Source organism: Ostrea edulis, chromosome 2, assembly GCF_947568905.1.
Source record: "Ostrea edulis chromosome 2, xbOstEdul1.1, whole genome shotgun sequence".
Classification (NCBI taxonomy): domain Eukaryota; kingdom Metazoa; phylum Mollusca; class Bivalvia; order Ostreida; family Ostreidae; genus Ostrea; species Ostrea edulis.
In genome coordinates, this window is record NC_079165.1 from 89,423,743 (window position 1) to 89,447,919 (window position 24,177).

At 36.9% G+C, this 24,177-nt stretch overlaps 2 protein-coding genes across 2 annotated transcripts in view; both read right to left on the reverse strand.

Annotated features, from left to right (window-relative positions):
- The window catches only part of LOC125680127 (gamma-aminobutyric acid receptor subunit beta-like), a 29,612-nt gene extending 9,556 nt beyond the window's left edge, over positions 1-20,056 (reverse strand). Inside the window, exons 1-10 of the mRNA XM_048919566.2 lie at positions 20,037-20,056; positions 18,781-18,973; positions 18,233-18,362; positions 18,037-18,138; positions 17,721-17,894; positions 17,469-17,635; positions 17,070-17,313; positions 16,788-16,884; positions 653-744; positions 498-565 (exon numbers count right to left, since the gene is read on the reverse strand). Coding sequence (XP_048775523.2) covers positions 498-565; positions 653-744; positions 16,788-16,884; positions 17,070-17,313; positions 17,469-17,635; positions 17,721-17,894; positions 18,037-18,138; positions 18,233-18,362; positions 18,781-18,973; positions 20,037-20,056 — 1,287 coding nt within the window. The remainder of the gene's footprint in view (positions 1-497; positions 566-652; positions 745-16,787; positions 16,885-17,069; positions 17,314-17,468; positions 17,636-17,720; positions 17,895-18,036; positions 18,139-18,232; positions 18,363-18,780; positions 18,974-20,036) is intronic.
- Positions 14,464-16,752, reverse strand: LOC130051963 (uncharacterized). The gene is made up of 2 exons (XM_056155388.1): positions 16,292-16,752; positions 14,464-15,193 (listed from the first exon to the last, which is right to left on the reverse strand). The coding sequence occupies exons 1-2, from the start codon at positions 16,481-16,483 to the stop codon at positions 14,765-14,767; spliced, it is 621 nt and encodes a 206-aa protein (XP_056011363.1). The 5' UTR covers positions 16,484-16,752; the 3' UTR covers positions 14,464-14,764.
- Positions 20,057-24,177: the final 4,121 nt, after the last annotated feature.

Consider the following 24,177-nt stretch of genomic DNA (forward strand, 5'->3'; position numbering starts at 1 on the left):
TAAAAAGTTTACTTCTATCAATAATTTTATTATGTATTCCTACGCAGCATGACACTGCACATTTGATTATTAGTTTTGATTATGTTTTTCGTGTATTAATAGTTGTTACTGCAAAAATGCACTTGCGTTATTCTTAAAAGATCGTGGATAGAAAACATAACTCGTCTGTTGAAAATCAAATCCAAATATAGATCCAATGGAGAGAGAGAATTTATTGCCTGCAAATTTATTGTTGTGAGTCATATTTAGAAATAAAAGTCGCTGGTTCGATTCCAGGCTCCGGAACTACTGCATATGAGTTCAGTGTTGATCCACGCTCTGCATGAAATGAGACTGGGACCAAAATCGAGATCATTTCCGTTCTATGGTCGCGGAGAGCTTTCAAGCATTAACTGTTGTTAAAAATCATTATCCTACTTTTAAAAATCGAACAATGAATTCACGGTTTAAAGGATTTCTATTGAATTCCCAGTAAAAGTGTTCCTTTGGACACTCACCATGTTGACTTCCGATATTTTATCAAAACTGGCCACCATTAGCTCAATCCCCACATCCACTGCATCATCTGGGGAAGAAAGAGTAGACTATGTCTATCACAACTTCACAACTTTTCCCGTGAAAATGATCAAATACAAATTTGGTTTTCTTTTACCTCCAAAATTGGGTCTCAGTCTGATATCGTAGTTACTAAGGAGACCGTCAATCACAGAAGAGGCGTGGTCAGATGAGCGAGAGAAAGCTCCGCTGAAGTAAACGATAAAGAAAAACAAATATTTACGTTGAAATGAAATGTAGACATGTCCATTTTATTGTAACTGCATATACATGTAGAAATATGAAAAAGAATATTCAGTAAACGATACTGTATGTTACAATCCTGTAGCAACTCTCCTTCATTAAGTAGAATGACGTGTACGTGAATCAGGGTTAATTGATAGTATTGCATTTATTCCTTTACACAAGTCACGAGGAATGCTTGTTATTATTATGCACACTATGTTCTACAAAGTGAAAGACTCCGATTTCTTAGAAACACACTTTTTCGTTTATTTCAAATCACAATTGATGATGTTCCTTTACTAACAATATTCAATGTAATTATTGTGGTTTTCACTTTATTTTATCATTATTAAGCAACCAGATTACCTGGCGGTTTGTCTGTCCATGGTTTGAAGTAAATATATTGTATCTTATCCTATATTTAAAAAAAAACAACACCTCAGCCCCATCAGCTGATTAAGTAATCATTCATCACGTTTTGTAATTTTAAGAAGGTACTCTACATCGTCATAATGGCTGACTTCCTTTTAAAACATGGATGAAAATATTCATATCACCAATATCTGTTTATTCATTTAAAACATCATCGTCTAACCGAGTAACTCAGTAGGTTAGCATGTCGACTGCAGAACTGTAGATCGTGTGTTCGATTCCAGCAGGGGTTTTCATTTTTTTCCAGATTGTTTTCTACTAAAACTTCATTTTTGACTAAATTAAGTAAACTTGAAAGTTTTCAATTTTTTATCCCCAATGTACACATCCTCCACTTTTCATCAAATTTCTCTGGTGTAGCATACCTTCTTAAACGCCATCTATTGCAAATATGGGGTCCCATTTTACCCCCATTGAATTTTTTCATGGAAATACAACTTATCTATATATATATATATATATATATATATATATATAAGTTTATATACATAAGTTTACACTCAATGTCTATAATGAAGTTTACACTGCATATTAATCGAAAGTACTTTACCTTGTAGTAAAAAGTGCGAGTAAAAGAAGAGTCTTGCGATCGTCCATTTCACTTCCCTCCTTAGTTCACTGGCATGCTTAACTAAGAGATACTGGCGTCCAGGAATCAATTTCTATGCTAACACAGCATTGATCCATCACGGGACCGCAGATCGGCTTAGAATTCGGTCTTGCTTATTGTAAATCCTTTCAGACCTCATGAATGAACAACAGCATTTTACTTTTTGAAGAAGTAAGAATCGCCTGCGTGAAAATATATTTTCTTTCAACATCAACGTTTCCTCAAAATGGCTTTATTCATATCTTGAAAACCAACTCGACATTTGATACTCATAGCTAACAAAAAATGTTTAACCCGGAATACACGTTTGTGTATATTTTTTATATGTGCATACTAGTGTTTTGTAATCAATTCATTTATTACTAGTATTATTTGGAAGTCCCTTTTTTGTTACATAGGAATTTTCAGACGAAATTCATGTATTCAAGAAAGTATACTCTGTTTCCCCATAATTTTCTATTCAACGGAAGCATGAATCGCACTTTATGCAAGGATATTTTCTGCAAAATTTAGTTGAAATTGGTTCTATGGTTCTATAGCGAAGAAATCGAAAATGTGAAAACGAGGACTCCGACATCAGCGACGAGGGACTTTTTACTTTTGACCAGAAAAGCACAACTCACTTGAGCCTTCGGCTCAGGTGATTGTGACTCTTAAACTTTCGGGTGATGACGCTATTTAAAATTGCAATAACGTTGGGACACTTTAAGAGGAAACAAAACTCGCCTACTCAGAATAGCCTCATATTTAGATATCAAAGTGTAAATACTTTTTTATAGAGGTAGTAATAAAACTTTCATTATCTATTTTGTATAAAATTCTGTTACTCTGCTTTGATTTGGGGTGTTCTGTTCTAAGTTGAATTTAAGTGCAAAAAAGTCAAATATAATCCCGCCTGTCTTATCAACTATGCATTGAACCCAAAATTTCTCCGTGATTATGAAAGTTATTCATCGAAAAAGTTCATATATCTAATGAAATTTCTGTAGTTGGATTGATTCTATATGCAAGAATCAGATAAGCTTTCATCGGAATCGAGTCGACTGCACGAGACCTTCGAGGAGTTCCGATTGATACATGTTGTTCTCTGTGTTTATACGATACCCCTAAACATTTACAAGACCATGACTTATAGAATACGTCAGAGAAAGAATATTAAAAAGTTGCAAACGTTTCAATAATCGGGAGTCATTAAGAAAGAAGCAGTCCGTGAGAAGACCACGATAAAGGTATTGGGATTTAATTTGCGGTGTCTCAAAATTTCTGAATCGGGATCATTTGAACTCTCGGATTCTTTTTTAAAAAGTAAACGTATGCTCCTACATTTTAGGTCTGTATTTGAATGGGTGCTACAAACCCTGGGTTTCAGGCTATAGTCTGGGACTTGATTAAGATACACGGGGTCTGGGGGAAGCAGCTAGGATTAATAAAGACAAGCCCAGCAAACTAAAACCAGCAACTTATGCCTGTTCAACTTCATGGTTAGACTATAAGTCTAATTTCTATGCTTTTGCTTGTTTAAACCATTGGTCCGAAGCAGAGATGGGAATGTTTTTCGTTGTATATTAACTAGGGCAAGGAGAAAGGGTGTTTGGAAACCGATCAGAACAACAAAGAGTTATCTGAATAATCAGAAAAACGTGTCTCAGACATACTTGTATAGGACACCAGCTAAGAGAAAGACGCCAGAAAGACTCCGAGTCAACACCTCAACTTGGACAAGAAATAAAGCGCTTAATACGATAAGCTTATCCAACAGGCAATGGAGATGTGTGTGAAACCCTGGCCAAAGAATACTTTATTGATGCTTTAGCAAGCTAAACCTAGGGTTACCAGGTAAGCAGTCTAAACCCCCAAATCTAAACGATGTCTTTGTTGGTGCGGAGCAAAAGAGACACGAAGACAGTGGGTTGTGTCAAGGAGCTGTGAAAGATAACACAACGACAAAGACGAAATCAGAGAGTTTAGAAAAGACAGTGAAAGGAATGAAGGATGTTCATTAACAAAATAAAAGGTGAAGATAAAGAACAGTGATCAATCATATAACTCCAATAAGGAATACAAAATAGAGAGTTGGGCAAACACGGACCTCTGGATATACCAGAGGTGGGGGTCAGGTGCCAAGGAAGAGTAAACATCCCCTGACGACCAGTTACACCCGTCGTGAGCCCTATATCTTGATCAGGTAAATGGAGTAATCCGTAGTCAAAACCACCGTGCCAAGAGCAACCTAACAATCAGTATGAAACATGTCAGACAGCATTTAACCTAATAATACTATTGGCAAACTAGGTCATTATAACGACCATAGAATTTGCGAAATGATGGCTTTAAAGGAGACTGTTGAAACCTCTGTAACTTGTTTGTCAGTAGCCTGCCTCGATTTAAAAACTGATCATGCGCAGAACAAGCTCTTGCATATCGAATCAGTTGAGAGATATAAAAACCATACAGGTAATAATGGAATATCGCTACCTAAATATGGGAAGTTGACGGCGGAGAAGCTAAAATCATCTTAAGAATATAAAAACAGGTCAGCTAACAAAGGAGTACAATTCGTGTCCATGGGAATTTCAAAAGATCTTATCAACAAAAACTACGAAGATATTGACGACTTCAGAGTACTTGTGTGTGGAATCAGATCATGTTTAACAAAGTAAATTTTTAGATGACTGGTCGCTATATATGAATATTTCCTTTCTCCAATTTTGTTGAAAATGCAACTGTCTATAAAAAAAAGTCTAGTCTTTGATTCATCGTGAGGAATGGCATGTAAAGTGATGAAGAATCATACGTTTTGATGTTGATTTGAGAAAAGTTTCAAGTGTGATCAGCAAAGGGGTCAGACAAAGAAGAAACATTGAAAACAAGTCTAATAGAAATATGAAAGAGCGTTCACGGCAAGTTAAAGCTGACATGAATTAATAAATACGTACACCTTTCTCATCTTATCCGCCATATTTCTTTCAGGTAGCCTAATTTACTCTACCCGTATATACCCCAAATGTGATTGTCACACCTGAGTGATTTTTCTAGGTGGACTCGACCAGTTCACATCTCCGATAGTAATATACAGGGAATGAGAAACAAATAAAATAACATTTTAAAACATGCTTTGCTCAAAATTACAAAATATTGATTGTATACTAATGCAACATTCTGGAAGTTTAGATAAGTTAGACAAAAATGCAAAAAAAAAGAAGCTTTTCTTGCATACTTGTAAGTGCATACAAGTATTTGCATTTTCTAATAAAATAAATGCGGATAAATCATTTGTCAATTACATACTGATAGAATGGAATAGGCAAAGAGCATAAAATATATTATTTATATCAATTCTTGCAAAATAAAGTTACATGCCCTATGCATAATATGCAATGCACAAGGTATAATCGCCAAAAAAAGTATCAAATACGGGCGTCTATTCAACAGGTATCGGAGATGTGCACTTACCGAAAATATTAGATTCTCTTTATTCTGATAAATCCACGAAACAAAATGATAAAGTCCATTTGTATCTCGTTAGAACTTTACAACACGTTCTCATTCCATTATACAGACTGCGACACACTTCACCCGTGCCAAACAGGGTGTCTTCAACCAGGGGAGATGTCAGAGTCGAAAATATTTCCTGTATTGAATGCTTGTCTGGTCGAGGTTTTGCAGTTTATAGAAATCGGGAATCTAATATCTGGTTGGATATATTGCGTGCACAATTCAAAATTTCTCGATGATCATATACAAACTTGGATATACAAATAAGGGAATAATGATCGAAAATATACATCTGTGTGCAAATGCGTGTATTACATTTGCAATCCATAATAAACAGTTCATTACACAAAGACACATATGAAAGGAAATTTATAAACGAAAATATAGTTTTGTTGTCTCTTTTGGAACCGCATAATTATTTACAGTCTCTGTATGTCCATATTCATTGAGAGAGAGAGAGAGACCGTCCTACTTCGATTTATAATATATCATTTCACAGAAGGAAAGAAAATTGATCACTTATATAAATGTAAGCTTTCAAGCATTAAAAATTTCCAGCTATTTAAAAATTGTGATTGCCAATATATTGGAAACTTACAGGAGTTGATGCTTATAATTGAATTCATTACAAATTTTAAAAAAAAATATTAGTTTGAACTGTGCATGTAGAAAATACTGACTTTGTATGTAAGAATAACGGGGGAAAAGTAAATTGTCAAAAAAAGTGGGGAAAGCAGACCAGCCTTCCTGCCCACCCCAATCCCCTGTTTTCGTGCCTGAAACAACATATCAATTCGTGTTGAAAGAAAGGTGCATATCTACATTTCATTAAATTCCAAAGGAGCTCGAATTTATGTGTTCCCCTATTAATTATTTTGTATGCAAGATTCGTTCCCAAATTTAGAATCATGCTTTCAGTCAGAGCAGAAATGAATTCATGTTGAAGTATATCTAGTTTGAATGCAAATGTTGGGTTCCTTCTTTTAATTTCATCAGACTCATTAGAAACCCCTCTCCCAAACTATGCAGCTTTGTTTTTATTGATATCTAAATCGGTATAAATGAATCCGGATATAAATTATATAATGTTTGTTCGTGATCATATAGATATTGATACTGATAATGAAAAAAGAAAATATTTATACTCTTGCCTTCTGAATATCCTACTAATGCATTACAGTATATTGACATTGTATCATATCAAATAAAACCTCAACACGAATTTTACTGATTTATGCATACTAACATCTTATCGAATACATTTGAATTTGAAATTTCTATGTACAGCGGTATGGCCATTGCGCCAGATCTACGAAATGAAAATATTTATGAATAAATTACACTCAAGCCTCAAAGTAATCATTATAGCATGTTACAGAAACGTTAAAACACACAAATGCTATAGTCCTGCAATGCATGCATGCGATTTTTCTGAATACATGTATTTATGTATTCATGAATGAAGTTCCTACGCTTGAAAATATCTTGGTCTTTATGCATTTTGTTTCGTGATTTTGGTTTACCATTCCTTACACTGTGTAAATGAAGGAAAACTTGGTAAAGGGTGCAATTCTACATGCACCATACAATTAGTATACATGCATGTGTTGCAAAACAAAATGTACATGAAATAACCAGACATGTATCGTTATTTTTCATGGGGGGGGGGGGGGGGGGGGGGGGGTACAACAGGGGGAAAATGGAAAATTGGATTCTTCAAAATTTCTTGCCATTCAAAATAATAATTAAAAAAGATGAACGAAAAGAGTAATAAAATAAAACAAAACACCCAAACAAACCAAGATGTTTTGTCCGATGTTCAAAGTCCTAATGTGGGGGTGAAGGGTTAAAGAGTCTTTTACTTTGACTGCCTCAATGATTTCCCCCTACACTTCGTTTTCTTCAGTCGTTGGGGGTGGGATGGGGTGGTTAGAGTCCTCTACTATGAGTGCCTCATATCTTCATTTTCTTAATTGGTGGTGGTGTGTGTCTTCTACTATTATATCAGAACTTTCAAGCTGGGGTAAGTGGGGGAGGGGTTGTCACTCAATGTATCTTTTATTTGCATTAAAAACTAACAAAAAATGGATATTGTTATTAAAGGTGGGTGACAGACACTCTTGTCCTCTCCCCTTGATGTTTGATAACGACGCATAATATGATAAACTCGATTATTACATTTTGCATTCGTACAATTTGCGTCGAGTTCGACGCAGAATGTAATAACGCAAAATGGCATAGATCTATAAGATCTATTGAGCGCCAAGCATAAAATGAAGTAATTGAAAATAACATTATTTAAAAATATGTTTAATTTTTAATTAATGCGTGCTTTAAACGAATCCAATAAATCTGTATTATCAATTAATGAGAGCAATATTGAGTTACTAGTACTGTTCTCTTTTTATTGAATTAACGATATCATTTGTCTTAATAAGAGCACGATTATTACAAGATCATCGGTTCTCTCTCTCTCTCTCTTCTCGTTATCTCTCCCGTTGTTCTCTCTCTCTCTCTCTCTCTCTCTCTCTCTCTCTCTCTCTCTCTCTCTCACCCCATACACTCGTACAGTGTTGTATATGCAAATTTATGTACCTAAATGATTTCCTGATTTATAAATCTGCAATACTCTGACCAGTAAATCATATGGTATAAGGATTCATGCACAATACAGGGTAAATATTATACTCTGATACTTCCCCTGATTGAAGATAGCTGATCGGCACGGGCTAAGTGTGTCGCAGTCTGTACAATGGACAATGTTGTTTACTGTTGGAATGCAAATGGAGTTTATCGTTTTGTTTCATGGATTATGCAAATAAAGGGAGTTTTACTACTACTTGGAGTATTTTCGACAAGTGTACACGTACATCTGCGGTCCTTTACAGATATTACGAGTAGGCCCAGGTAAATAGTCGTCCGCATTCGATGCGTTTTCATGGCGAGCATACATGCCATTTTTATAAGTACAGTAGTATTTATGTCTTTGCCTTTTACTTGAAGTAATTGTGAATGGTATAGATTGTATACTCTTTGCTTATTCCATTTTATCAATAGATAAACAGATTAAACATTTCTCCGCATTTTTGTATAGTTTTGACATATTTACTGCAAATGTACGCACGTTCACGTCAAGTAAAGGCATTCTATATATATTTATCCAAATATATATATTTAGAATGATTTACTACTGTACGATATGTTTATTATAATTTTGAGCACTGCGTGGTGTTCCAAAACGTGATTTCATTTCTTCTTGATGTCCTATAAATTAGTATCGGAGATGTACGTGTTACCTATCGAAGCTACCCGCACAGGTAAATCGAAGATGTGAAGTTAAGCGTAGCAAAGCTCGTCCCCTTATATACCATGCGAACCCCGATATATATAACAATAGAAATTCCAACTAATATGGCGGATTAGCAGAGAAATATGGCGGACATATAGAATTATACTATATTTATTAATTCATGTCAGCTTTAAAATGGTAAATACTGGTACAACTTTAACTCGAACTCCTCTTAGGAACCTGATCCCACCTCTAGTATGTCCAAGGGATCCGTGTTTGCCCAACTCTCTCTAATGTGGAATCAGGTGCTTAGGAGGAGTAAGCATCCCCCTGTCGACCGGTCACACCCGCCGTGAACCCAATATACAAAGAAAAGAGTTAAGTTGTCTGTGCATGCATCGTCATTATTGTTTACGTGTGTATCGATCTCGGAATGCAGACATTTGATTTATATTGAATTACAAATAGTTTTCAGCCATGTATAACTTTGTTTTGCAAAATACACTGATAATTTTTCTGACTATAAAATTGAATTACCAGTTGTCGTCTTTCTTGTTGTATTAGCAAAACACGAAGTGCAAATAAGATGTGTATCAATTTTCTCAGAATTAGTTATTACGTATGACGTTATATCGCAGAGTAATGACCGCGGCATTCTTTTGATCTTTGCAATGACTGTGGTAGAATTCAGAATAGTGGCATCTGACACTATATACTTACCATCTGAAACAGAGGTGATTATTACAAGTATCTCACCGATAAATGTCCAATGAAAACGAACTTGGTCACTTGTTGTTCCATATATTAAAAAGAATATTTTTTATGTGCGATTTTTCTCATTTTCTTTTCTTTTCTCTTATATTTTGTACTCCTGATTAGGAAATGTGTAATTTGTAGAAATAATCAAGTGTATACAAGTGTGTTTTATTTCCTCTTCTGCACGAGTACGCGAGTGATACTTTCATAAAATCAGAAGATGATTATCGGTTTTTGCATGAGTTATTTTATTATCAAATACTCATAAACTTACTACACATGTGTGTCCCAGCAGTTTGGATGGTTGCATGATGTCTGATAATCATCCTTTAGACAATATATGAGGGTAGAGATAAGCATTTGTACCCACCACGTGTGGACGAAAGTATGTTTTGCGTCTCACTGCGCGTAAGAGTTCCGCAAAGGGAAAGAACTACATGTAATGGGCAACTCGGAAATTGCGTATTCCAAGAATTGATGAGACCCTAGACCATCTTGTAGAGTATAAATGGTTCTCTACTCTGTATTTGTGTTTGGGTCATTAGCAAATAAAAATGAACCATGAGATTAAAACAGCGATTGCCAATGGTAATGGTATGTATCATTTCAACATGATGATATTTAGGCTATGTAATTCCCGACAACGTTTGAAAGATGAATGTACAACACACTGGCACGTTTACATCGGGACACATGTCTTCTATAAGTAGACTACATAAGACCTCTAAAGAAATGAACGAGCACCTCTTTTAAGGCTTCGAAAAAAACTGGTTTCTGCAGAATTGAAGTGTGCGTTATTGGCAGATTAGTTTATCTTGTACATGTCGTGTCAGAGCATGGGATCTCAACTGATCTTGTACATGTCGTGTCAGAGCATGGGATCTCAACTGATCCAAACAAAACTGAAATCACGCAAATGGTCTCAACCAAACATTATCACTGAACTTAGATTTTGATTGGGTTCTGTAGTTACTACAGAATGTTCATGTCAATGCTTTGTGTTATTGCTAAACCACTTCACTTACTAATACAGGAAGGCATTGCAATCATTTGTTCAGACTAATGTCCGAACGCATTTGAAGTATTGTTTGACTTAGTTAAGGCTCCAGTGTTAGCACAACCAAACTTTTTGTTTTTTATACCAATGCTAGTGACAGGACAATGGGTGCTGTCTTATCGCAAGTACATGATGGTAAAGAACTTCGTATGCTGGTGTGTTTGATAAAAGATGAGCGCAAATATTGCGTAATACGAAAGAGTTATTGGCTAGAGTCTATTTCATTCAGTATTTAGGTACTACCGGTAATTGCACGGCAAAGAACAGCCCACAGTTCCTTAAGGTGTTTGATGAACAAGAAAGATGGCGAGGGTCCACTAGTTAGACTAGTTAGATAGATAGACATGCTTTCAGCAAATGAGATGCAAATCCAACTCATACCTGGCAGACAGTATACACACACTGACACTTTAATCAGGGGTTCATACAAACACTGACACTTTAATCAGGGGTTCATACAAACACTGACACTTTAATCAGGGGTACATACAAACACTAGCCAGTGAAGGACAAGAACGGGAACCCTCTCACAACAACAGAAAAACAATTGAAGAGATGGGTAGAACACTTTGGAGAGCTATTAAATAGACCAACACCAGCTATGCCTCCAGACATACAACCAGCCAATGTAGACCTCCCTATCGACTGCGACAAGCCAACAAAGACAGAGATCAGGAGAGCAATTACCACACTTAAGAATGGAAAAGCGGCAGGGCCTGACGAGATACCAGCGGAAGCCATCAAAGCTGATACAGAGACAGCTGTTAACATCTTGCACAACCTCTTCAAGAAGATCTGGGAGGAAGAGAACGTCCCAGAGGAATGGAAAGAAGGCATCCTCATTAAGCTACCAAAGAAGGGTGATCTGAGGGACTGCAGTAACTACCGGGGAATTATGCTCCTGTCAGTGCCAGGCAAGGTCCTCAACAGGATCCTTCTCGAGAGGATGAAAGAGGCAGTGGACCCAAAGCTCCGTGACCAGCAGGCTGGTTTTAGACGCAACAGATCATGTGCTGACCAGATAGCCAGTCTGCGCATCATCATCGAACAGTCACTGGAGTGGAAGTCACCCCTCTATATCGACTACGAGAAAGCGTTCGACAGCGTGGACCGTGAGACACTGTGGAAGATACTGAGACACTATGGAGTACCCGAGAAGATCGTCTCCCTGATCCGTAACACCTACCAAGGCATGCCATGCAGGGTTACCCATGCTGGCCAGATGTCCGAGAGTTTTGAGGTCAAGACAGGAGTTCGACAAGGTTGTTTGCTGTCACCATTCCTCTTCCTCTTGGTTATTGACTGGATCATGAGGACTACCACATCAGGCAGGAATAATGGTATACAGTGGACACTCCTGACGCAACTCGACGATCTCGACTTTGCCGATGACCTGGCTCTCCTTTCGCACAACCACGGTCAGATGCAGGACAAAACAACTCACCTTGTAACAACATCAGCAGGAACGGGACTCAAGATCAATTTGAAGAAAACAGAATTGATGAAGATCAACACCACTGTCCAATTACCAGTCACAGTTGGTGGTGAGCCCATCAAAGAAGTTGAGTCTTTCATCTACCTGGGGAGTGTGATGGACAGACAGGGTGGCACAGACCGCGACATCAAGTCAAGAATCGGCAAGGCACGAGCAGCATTTACCATGCTAAAGAACATATGGGCCTCAAAGAACATACGCATTACTACCAAACTGCGGATCCTCAACTCCAATGTTAAGTCCGTCTTGCTGTATGGAGCAGAGACATGGAGAATGACCAAAACAACCCTGCAGAAGATCCAGACATTTTACAATACCTGTCTCAGGCGCATCTTCAACATCCGATGGCCTGAAAAGATCACAAATGAAGAACTATGGAAGAGAGCAGGGCAGGAACCCATAGGCATACAAATCAGACGTAGGAAGTGGGGCTGGATTGGACACACTTTAAGGAAGCCACCTTCCAGCACCACACGCCAGGCCCTGACCTGGAACCCACAGGGTAAGAGAAAGAGGGGACGTCCAAGAAACACCTGGAGGCGTGACTCAGAAGTAGAACTAAAAGCGCAGGACATGACCTGGCATGACGCCACAAAAGCAGCCCAGAATCGTGTTCGTTGGAGGACTGTCGTAGATGGCCTATGTTCCTCACGGAACGACAGGCCTAAAAGTAAAACATACAAACACTGACACTTTAATCAGGGGTCCATACAAACACTGACACTTTAATCAGGGGTTCATACAAACACTGACACTTTAATCAGGGGTTCATACAAACGATGTGGAAACATCTGCTCTAGTATTTCTTTGAAAAATAGGGCACGGGTACGGACAGTATTTGAAGGTGGGAACACCAGCAAAATGTCGATTGTAGCAATGTAAGAACAAGCTGAAAATATAGATCTTGGGAAATCCTGGCTAGAAAAACCAATAATTGAAGGCGTCCGTAACAAAGGGCACTTCCTTGTGTCCTTATGTTGTCAATGGCAAAGACTTATTTTGTCAAATGAATAATGTGTAGATAATGTACAGTGCTTGAAGCAAACCAAGATATTATGGAACAAGTAACCCCTTCCTCAGAAGAGGGGATATTCTGAGGCATTTCCATGATGAAGAAAAAGTCTAAACATCTAGGAGTATATTATATAAATATTGCATGTAGTTGAGGGTAACATTGCAAATTTTCACCCCGAGAAAACCATTGTCAACCGAGGCGTAGCCGAGGTTGACAATGGTTTCTCGAGGGGTGAAAATTTCAATGTTACCCTCAACTACATGCAATATTTGTTTTATTATACTGAATGTTATGTAAACTGGAAAGCAGAAAAACTTACGTCTGTTGACATTTAATCAATCACTGTCATGCGATATTTCGTATTTCGATGCGGGTACTCGCGTTTATTACAAACGCTCAAACGACGTCGTCTAGCAATCTACGGCGAACCGTACGCGCATAAATATGACGCATGTTATATTTTTTTTTTATAATATCACCCGTTGTTAAGTACTGTTACCAGTTGCTAGATACTATCACCCTGGGGCGCGTGTTTTCTGTTCTCAGAGGGTAACAATATGTTTTTTCAAATGCTTCTTGACCAATCAGGTTCGAATATTTTACATGAAAGTATAATAATAACTAGTATGACCTGTAGGTCCGCCGAGCATAAGTCTACACAGTTAACACCAAATATACTTATGCTGGGTAGAAAAGCTATTTTACCCTTGGATTTAATGTACAAAGTGTCAGATCCAATGAAGCCAGAAGCTCCAAATGTTTAGATTTCTAGCGAGTGTGTGTGTGTGTGTGTGTGTGTGTGTGTGTGTGTGTGTGTGTGTGTGTGTGTAATCCAGCAAATAGAAGCTGCTATTAGCAGACAAAAAAATACCATGACATGAAAATGTGTCAACGCTGGAGACAAGGTGTTTGTGCATTTTCTTAAAAAAAATATTGGTTGCTCGCCTAAAACTCACATAGCAATAAACAGAAAAATGATTATAGTAAAAAGGTCAATATAAAAATCTCAATAACTCCCATTAAGAATACAAAACTAAACGAGTTGGGCAAACAAGGACACCTGGACATATCAGAGATGGGATCAGATGCCTAGCAGGAGTAAGCATTCCCTGTTAACCGGCCACACCCGCCGTGAGTCTTATATCTTGATCAGGTAAATGGAGTAATCCGTAGTCACAATCAGTGTGACAAGAACGGTCAAACAACGGTATGAACACGTCAGACAGCATTTGACCCAATGACAATAATTTGAAATAAAAAGCACATGTCTACAACAAGTAATTTTGGGTTGAATTATTCAAAATGATTAAACATTTATACATTTAGAAATTAAAATGTTTTATATGCGGGACACATATGTTTCGGAGGCGTGGGTAGTTGAATTGATCTTAAGTATAATATTCTCTCCTTAATGAAGAACACACATGTAGAATAGCTTTCCATGAAATTCCGTATCTTTTAGCACATCAATACATAGAGCAACGTGATTAAAGTAAGCGGTGTTGCCTATGACCTCTATAGATACAACATAAAATTTATAGTTTTACTGTTTTGATATATTGATAGTACATCTATATTTGTCTTTGACAAAGAAATTATGATAATACAAATCAATTATTTTATTTGCACTTTAGTATAAATGCTCAGTCACTCTACTCACACATCCTTCAGCAGATCTACAAACGTAGACATTCGAGAGTGACGATAAAAATGACTTGCTGTACCACACCACACACAAAGAGATCGCCATACACCCATCTTAAGATAGCATGTACATCCATACCACTTTCACATAATAGACCAAACATTTCAAACATTTCTTGAATCCTATTAACTTATATCAAAGATATAATTATACTTAAAATGGCAGCTATGGACGGAGATGCGTTTTGTGGGGTGGAGTTTGTGATGCATTTAAATAGAGGTGTCGGTGGACATTCCGGACAGGAAATGACGCCACTAGAACCAACACTACTAGTACTAGATGTGAACTGTCTGTCTCTGTTGTAATCCGGAGTCGTGCGCAGTGTTGTTTCTCCAATGACAGTGTCACTTCCGATTTCTTTTCCGAGTTGTAAATCACACACAGAATAAAGCACTAACAATTTCTCAACGTCGATTCCCGTGTTACCCTGCTTTTCCGCCATCAAGAAAAATTTAATATATTCCCAGATATCTTCTTTTAAACATGGATGCTGCCTCAATTTCCGTATGGTGTCCTTGCACTCTTGTGTACAAATGTCCGCTCTGCACTTTGCTTGTATCTAAAGAAACAAATGTCAAGACAGTAAAACAGTAAATTGATCACGAGATTTCGATCAAAACAACTCTTGCAGCAACATTGTTAAAGAACAGTTGTAATCCCGGGTTTTATTGTATCCCAAAGGCTTTAAAACTGGTAACAGTTACCAACAGTATGGCTGGCAAACTAGCATACGGGGCTTAAAAGTGGTTCTGTACCGTTTTGTGATACCCTTACAGTTTATCCCCTGAACAACCGTATATGATGAAGAGTCCAGTAAATACAATCTTCGGACTGTCCGGTCCACTGAAAACTTGAATGTTGGACTGCTCAGTCCAACATCGAGTCTCCAATGGGCAGTGTGACGTCATCACATTGATATACGTTGGTACTCGGATTAACTCGTAATTATCCGTGACAAGTTTGTTAATCTGAAACTCAGCTTGTTAAGGGGCAAAATCAAAAGTTCAATGTCTTACAAAGAACTAAATTCACATAGCCATCATCGAGACATCCCCACCCCCGAAAACTAAACATGATGAATGTTGATCCAAATCTATTACCATGTACAAGGACTACTAACACTCTGTACATGTTATAATGTATACTTTTCTTTTTTACTGTTTATACATCAAAAAGTGTAGATGCAGTCTTGTAATGTCTTTCAATGTACAATGGAAATTTGATTGGTTAAAAATAAAAACGCGTAATCGATGTCAGACGACAGATGCCTTTGAGAGTTTTTATCTCCTTCCCTCCCTCAACTACTTGAATTTAGATTTTTATCCCACATTGATGTTTTAATCTTGTCCAAAATTCCCGTGATATTCAGAGACACTCTGTCATTACCCACAATCGTTCTTGGACGTGTAATATCTAATACAAGAAAGTTTGCTGATTATTTAACAAGGGTATAACGGAACATTTAGTGACTGGTCTCTGGCAACATATGTTTTGTTGGAACCTCGAGCCAAAATGTTAGTTCTACGGCCACTGGCAATATTTTGGTCCACAGGTCCAACAAAACACATATTGTCCTTGACCTCATTCAATAAATGCATAGTAGAAATTTTTTCTGTGGTATACATTCAGCATTGCAAAGTGAGGTAACACCTCGTACCTGAAACACCATAGTCAGTGTAGCAGGGTTTGTCAGAGATGTAAACTTTGGAATGTTGCAGCCTTTTAATCCGTCGTCAAATAGCTCCACTGTTTCGGAAAATGTTGAGCACATAGACAATTTTTTAAAGGACAAACATCGCTGAACTTTGGCTTTCTGTTTCGGGTAATATTTCAAGAACGCAAAACACATTTCATCGTGGGTTCCTTTTCCGAAAAACGTGGACTTTCCTAATCCTTGTGAGCTATACGTGCAGGTCGTTCTGAGTTCATCTCCAGGTTTCACCACAACTGGATGGTCAAAACTGAAAAAAAAAATTCAAGTAGGTTCATTAAATAACAATTATTATCATTCTATTAATGATTTCAATGTGAAAGAATTTCAACTGTTTAAATTATGATTCTTCGCAAAGGACTCTGTTTTGGGCTTTTTAAATTTATTTTTTTCCCGGTTAAGAAACGGATCTATATCCTTGGCTAAAAAGATGAAGACTGACATGGTCTGCGTCGGCCTGTTGTAGGAGTAATGGGTATCGTTGGTGATGAGGCCAAGAAGTTCACCGTTTCTGAAATGTTTCACATTTTGTCTGATTCCTGAATAATGAAAGAAAAATGGATCTTATTTTTACGAACTCCACTTTCAGTAAATCGGAATCTGAGAAATATAATTTCACAAACATCTGTACATACATTAGTATGATTTACACAAACATCTGTACATACATTAGTATGATTTACACAAACATCTGTACATACATTAGTATGATTTACAAACTTACCCAATGTATGCATGTGATTTATCGCTCCAATTACATTGAGATTTTCCGTGAAAATTTTGGCCGTACATTCGGAGGAGCATACACCTTCAACATCTATTTCCGGTGTGTGGGGAGGAATCTCCAAGAACATCTGACCCACCCACAGGGTCCCGGCGTCGTGCTGTCGGAGGGAGGTCGTGTAGAATATCCTCATCCCTGAACTGTCGTAGAAATCGGACCGTTCTTGTATGTTTGTCCAGTGCATCTGGAAAACGATTCAAGCAGTCTTTAATGTTATCAAACTACTACTCCAAAATAGGATCATTAGTAAGTTCTAGGAAAAATATGTCAATCTTAAATATCAATGTGGTTATATCCGATTTCCACAAAAGATAGAAATTGTTTTGGATAAAAACATACCTGCAGAGCAAGATGTCGATATCCGTTTTTTCCGAACCGGAAGCCCGCGTCAGGGTGCATGCACTCTCCCTGCAGTCCGACTTGCCATATACCTAGTAGATCTCTACAACCCATGGAAGGCTCCATGCCGCATTCGTACGGTGTGTTCAACTTTGGAACGGCATCTCCTACAATATGCTGTACCATTTAAACTTTCTATGAACAAGATTTTCTAAATATTTAAATGTTAAAATATGGCATTTTGTAGGTTACCTTCACAACCATAAAGCAGCATATGATGCATCACGTGATCGTTGTCTACGAGGGGTTTGTTAGCCACCATGTGGTGGTCTCCCACCTCCGGTACCTCCACCACCATGCATGTATAAGTCGTCTTCTTTGAAGGAACTCTTCGTCGAGGAAACTTGATGTCGAAATATTGCGTTTCTGAAATAAAAAGTGACATCCTTTCCAAAAATAATATATTCAGAGTCATCTCGTTGCTTGCTTGTTGGTTTTGTTTTATTCTTTATATCGGACAATCTTTAAATCACCAGAAGATATATGGGAAATTATATTTCAATCTTACCTGGATCATATATCAAATCACATTCCAGTTCGTTCTTTCTGTTGCAAACCACCCAATCGTTCTTTCCTTTACATCGGTTGTCATCCATAGGTTCGCAGACACCTGTCCAAAAGCATGACCATTCTCTTACATAACGACATGTTACAATTATCACGATGTATGATTATTAGTCAACTGATGGGTAGTTATGAGTTACCTGGATGACTAATGGCGCGCCCTGTTAAGGGATGACTCTGGTTCCACGAGCAGTCAGGGTCGCCGAGCTCTTCCCCATTACTCCTCCCGTCCCCGTCAGAATCAGTTCTACAGAGGGTCTCCGACCATGTCTACAATACAGTGTAATATTGATCTGAATGTTACATATCTTTGAGAAATAGAATATCTGTGTTGAGTGTTGTATAGGGTTAAATGTATATAAAACAAACTGAACATCATATTCCTTTTTTGTAACGCGGCTTGTTTTCTCTCTCTATGAGTCATTGGGTCTATCAGGTCGACAGATTACTTAATTGCGCATCACAATGCTTATATATCGAGAAATGTAAGAGAATTTAACAACAAAAACTCATTATATTGATTTTTAAATACTGTAAATACAGCTTCTGATTTTCTTTCTCCATTTTATAGAGAACGTTTTATTTATGTGTGTATGTTCACTGCAGCTTTCATTTCGTGATATTTCCACCATAACATAGCGAAAATAAAACGAAAGCAAATCAAATCCATTATTATATATATGCCTACCATTCCGGACGCAGCAAAGTCGTTACCGAATGGATTTCTCTCATGTCCACCTTTAGGATTAGCGTGGCCTACGGCGGACCACACACCGTCCGTGTAGGGGTCGGGCACCTGCTCCCCGTTAGGAATCTGTCCCCGAAATTGGGGGTAAGAAACAACAATTCCTGAAATATACACTATGAGAAGGAACATCCATCTGTAAAAAAAAAAATAATAATAGTTTGATAAATCATTCATCAACTCACAGTACTGGTCAGCGATATCTGTACAAACTGGGCCGGGTCACTGGGTTATAGTCCTGGTATTACAACAGCTTGATATCATTTTGATATTGATAGCTCTCCTCACACAGTAGGACATACAAATTTCCACTCTTTTAAACTTTTAAAAATTTAAAACTTCAAAGTTATATTTTTGTCCTTTTCTTCACATTGGTCAATAAAAAGAAGCCTTACAACATCGATTGAAATCATTTTTTTTTTTACAAAAACTCATTTTGTGTCGTCATGACAAAACAATTACAGAGAGAGAGGGGGGGGGGTATTTATCATAGGACACACAAAAGGAGAGCGGTACTAATCGTTTAGGACCAGTTTCATAAAATGTCTTATGCCTTTCTCTCGGAAGGATTAGCTGATACAGTAATACAACCTTAGTTGTATAAAATATGAAAAAAAGTTCTTATTGGGAAAATGGAAAATTTCAGATATGGTTGATTTTCCAATTTATCCAAATTCATGCTACATTGTATTTATCAAAATGCTATTAACGACACTTGCTAAAAACTTTTTTCAAAATGATGAAAATAAAATTTAAATTTTGTTTTTCTATGTAAAATGAATTCAATTTACCGTAACAGTATTCTCAAAACAGTAGGGAAAATTCATGTAGAGTTGTATAGGGAGGAGGTTATATATTTCAACTTTTTACCATCATGGAAAATTTACAAGTCCATTATTTTTTATTATTATTTTTTTACTTTAAGCTAAAAAAAAAAAAATATATCACCCCATGCATCCATTTTTGTTTGTCTCCAGTGTCTCTAAATAATGATTTAAGTGTCCCTACATAATGATTTAAGTAATGATTTAATTGACCCTAAATAATGATTTAAGTGTCCCTAAATAATGATTTAATTGTCCCTAAATAATGATTTAAGTAATGATTAAGTGTCCCTAAATAATGATTTAATTGTCCCTAAATAATGATTTAATTGTCCCTAAATAATGATTTAAAACCTGGATGAAAACGATACCCACCTTCTGTACAACAGCTCCATGTTTGACTAATGCACGGAAGTGAGTGTTCACCTGTCCTAGGTGTGAAAGCCCGGGGGCTGGACATAATCATGACGAGGATTACATATCCGTAAAGTCTTATATTCTAAAACAGCAACCCCGGGTGTATACCTTTATGATATAAGGCCTTCCATCGAAAATTGCCGAAAATCACACACGATCCACCCTCTGAACTTTGTCAAGAAAAGTACGGTGCAAAAGACGACATTCAACAAAAACATGGTATTAACAGTTGCTATGCTGCCTGTTCCGTGGTAGCCGAAATCGTTCAATTTTAAAAATACGCCATTTAATCATTATAGGTGTCCCTTTGAGCCCATGCACCCAACCTGGAAGACACCCCTTGCGATTGAAAATCCAGTAGCTCACAAATTCAATTGCAAGCACACAACATATAGGCATTATGTATTTACGTTTAGTAACAATGCTTTCAATAAGGTTTCCTGAACATATGTATTTTGACGTTTAGGAGCGTGACCGGCCAACTTGGATGTATTTTTTTTTTCTGTTTGAGCAGTCAGAATTTGAGTAGTATCTCAGACTAAAGTCGAAGTTTCGACTCAAGTTCTTTTCGAGAAGGTTCAAAGCACCGTGTGTATTTACTGCCACCCGGTAAATTCATTCAAAATTTACAACATGACAGTAAATCAATTAATATGAACTCATCTAATTGATTTTTATCAGGGAAAACATCGAGTGTACTTGACACTATGATTTTTACCTGGGAATACATTGAGTGTACGTGACGTTATGATTTTTTACCTGAAAATACATTGAGTGCACGTGACGTTATGATTTTTACCTGAGAATACACGGAATGTACGTGACGTTATGATTTTTACCTGGGAATACATTGAGTGTACGTGACGTTATGATTTTTACCTGAGAATATACTGAGTGTACGTGACGTTATGATTTTTACCTGAGAATACATTGAGTGTACGTGACGTTATGATTTTTACCTGAGAATACATTGAGTGTACGTGATGATATGATTTTTACCTGAGAATATATGGAATGTACGTAACGTTATGATTTTTACCTGAGAATACATTGAGTGTACGTGACGTTATGATTTTTACCTGAGAATACATTGAGTGTACGTGACGTTATGATTTTTACCTGAGAATACATTGAGTGTATGTGACGATATAATTTTTACCTGAGAATATACGGAATATACGTGACGTTATGATTTTTACCTGAGAATACATTGAGTGTACGTGACGTTATGATTTTTACCTCAGAATACATTGAGTGTACGTGACGTTATGATTTTTACCTCAGAATACATTGAGTGTATGTGACGATATAATTTTTACCTGAGAATATACGGAATGTACGTGACGTTATGATTTTTACCGGAGAATACATTGAGTGTACGTGACGTTATGATTTTTACCTGAGAATACATCGAGTGTATGTGACGTTATGATTTTTACCTGAGAATACATCGAGTGTACGTGACGATATGATTTTTACCTGAGAATACATTGAGTGTACGTGACGATATGATTTTTACCCGAGAATACATTGAGTGTATGTGACGTTATGATTTTTACCTGAGAATACATCGAGTGTACGTGACGTTATGATTTTTACCTGAGAATACATTGAGTGTACGTGACGTTATGATTTTTACCTGAGGATACATTGAGTGTACGTGACGTTATGATTTTTACCTGAGAATACATTGAGAGTACGTGACGATATGATTTTTACCTGAGAATACATTGAGTGTATGTGACGTTATGATTTTTACCTGAGAATACATCGAGTGTATGTGACGTTATGATTTTTACCTCAGAATACATCGAGTGTACGTGACGTTATGATTTTTACCTGAGAATACATTGAGTGTACGTGACGATATGATTTTTACCCGAGAATACATTGAGTGTATGTGACGTTATGATTTTTACCTGAGAATACATTGAGTGTACGTGACGTTATGATTTTTACCTGAGAATACATTGAGTGTACGTGACGTTATGATTTTTACCTGAGAATACATTGAGTGTACGTGACGATATGATTTTTACCTGAGAATACATTGAGTGTATGTGACGTTATGATTTTTACCTGAGAATACATTGAGTGTACGTGACGTTATGATTTTTACCTGAGAATATACTGAGTGTACGTGACGTTATGATTTTTACCTGAGAATACATTGAGTGTACGTGACGTTATGATTTTTACCTGAGAATACATTGAGTGTACGTGATGATATGATTTTTACCTGAGAATATATGGAATGTACGTAACGTTATGATTTTTACCTGAGAATACATTGAGTGTACGTGACGTTATGATTTTTACCTGAGAATACATTGAGTGTACGTGACGTTATGATTTTTACCTGAGAATACATTGAGTGTATGTGACGATATAATTTTTACCTGAGAATATACGGAATATACGTGACGTTATGATTTTTACCTGAGAATACATTGAGTGTACGTGACGTTATGATTTTTACCTCAGAATACATTGAGTGTACGTGACGTTATGATTTTTACCTCAGAATACATTGAGTGTATGTGACGATATAATTTTTACCTGAGAATATACGGAATGTACGTGACGTTATGATTTTTACCGGAGAATACATTGAGTGTACGTGACGTTATGATTTTTACCTGAGAATACATCGAGTGTATGTGACGTTATGATTTTTACCTGAGAATACATCGAGTGTACGTGACGATATGATTTTTACCTGAGAATACATTGAGTGTACGTGACGATATGATTTTTACCCGAGAATACATTGAGTGTATGTGACGTTATGATTTTTACCTGAGAATACATCGAGTGTACGTGACGTTATGATTTTTACCTGAGAATACATTGAGTGTACGTGACGTTATGATTTTTACCTGAGGATACATTGAGTGTACGTGACGTTATGATTTTTACCTGAGAATACATTGAGAGTACGTGACGATATGATTTTTACCTGAGAATACATTGAGTGTATGTGACGTTATGATTTTTACCTGAGAATACATCGAGTGTATGTGACGTTATGATTTTTACCTCAGAATACATCGAGTGTACGTGACGTTATGATTTTTACCTGAGAATACATTGAGTGTACGTGACGATATGATTTTTACCCGAGAATACATTGAGTGTATGTGACGTTATGATTTTTACCTGAGAATACATTGAGTGTACGTGACGTTATGATTTTTACCTGAGAATACATTGAGTGTACGTGACGTTATGATTTTTACCTGAGAATACATTGAGTGTACGTGACGATATGATTTTTACCTGAGAATACATTGAGTGTATGTGACGTTATGATTTTTACCTGAGAATACATCGAGTGTATGTGACGTTATGATTTTTACCTGAGAATACATCGAGTGTACGTGACGATATGATTTTTACCTGAGAATACATTGAGTGTACGTGACGATATGATTTTTACCCGAGAATACATTGAGTGTATGTGACGTTATGATTTTTACCTGAGAATACATCGAGTGTACGTGACGTTATGATTTTTACCTGAGAATACATTGAATGTACGTGACGTTATGATTTTTACCTGAGAATACATTGAGTGTACGTGACGTTATGATTTTTACCTGAGAATACATGGAATGTACGTGCCGTTATGATTTTTACCTGGGAATACACTGAATGTACGTGACATGATTTACCTGGGAATACATTGAGTGTATGTGACGTCGTTATGATTTTTACCTGAGAATGAATGCATTGAGACGTTATGAACTACAATTGCTCTGCTGACATATTTTCCATGATGCACAAACGCATGTTCACCGATTTGTATGAATAATATTCCAAACATTCGTCTCATGCCAGAGATAGTAAAAAGATGTATCAAATCTGAATGTTAATATTAAATTTTGATACGACAATTTGCTACCTCTTCCATCTTCAAAGATGCTAGGAATACACCAGTATGTGTGAAAAACAAAGTGTTATTCTCACATATACCTCTGTCAACGTCTCAAAATTAGCGTTGTTATTCCACGTGTAAATCACTTTGAAATCTTGAAAATGCACGTGCAAGGAACGATAACTCTGGGTAGAGAAAATGACGACAAAGGAATTACTTTAA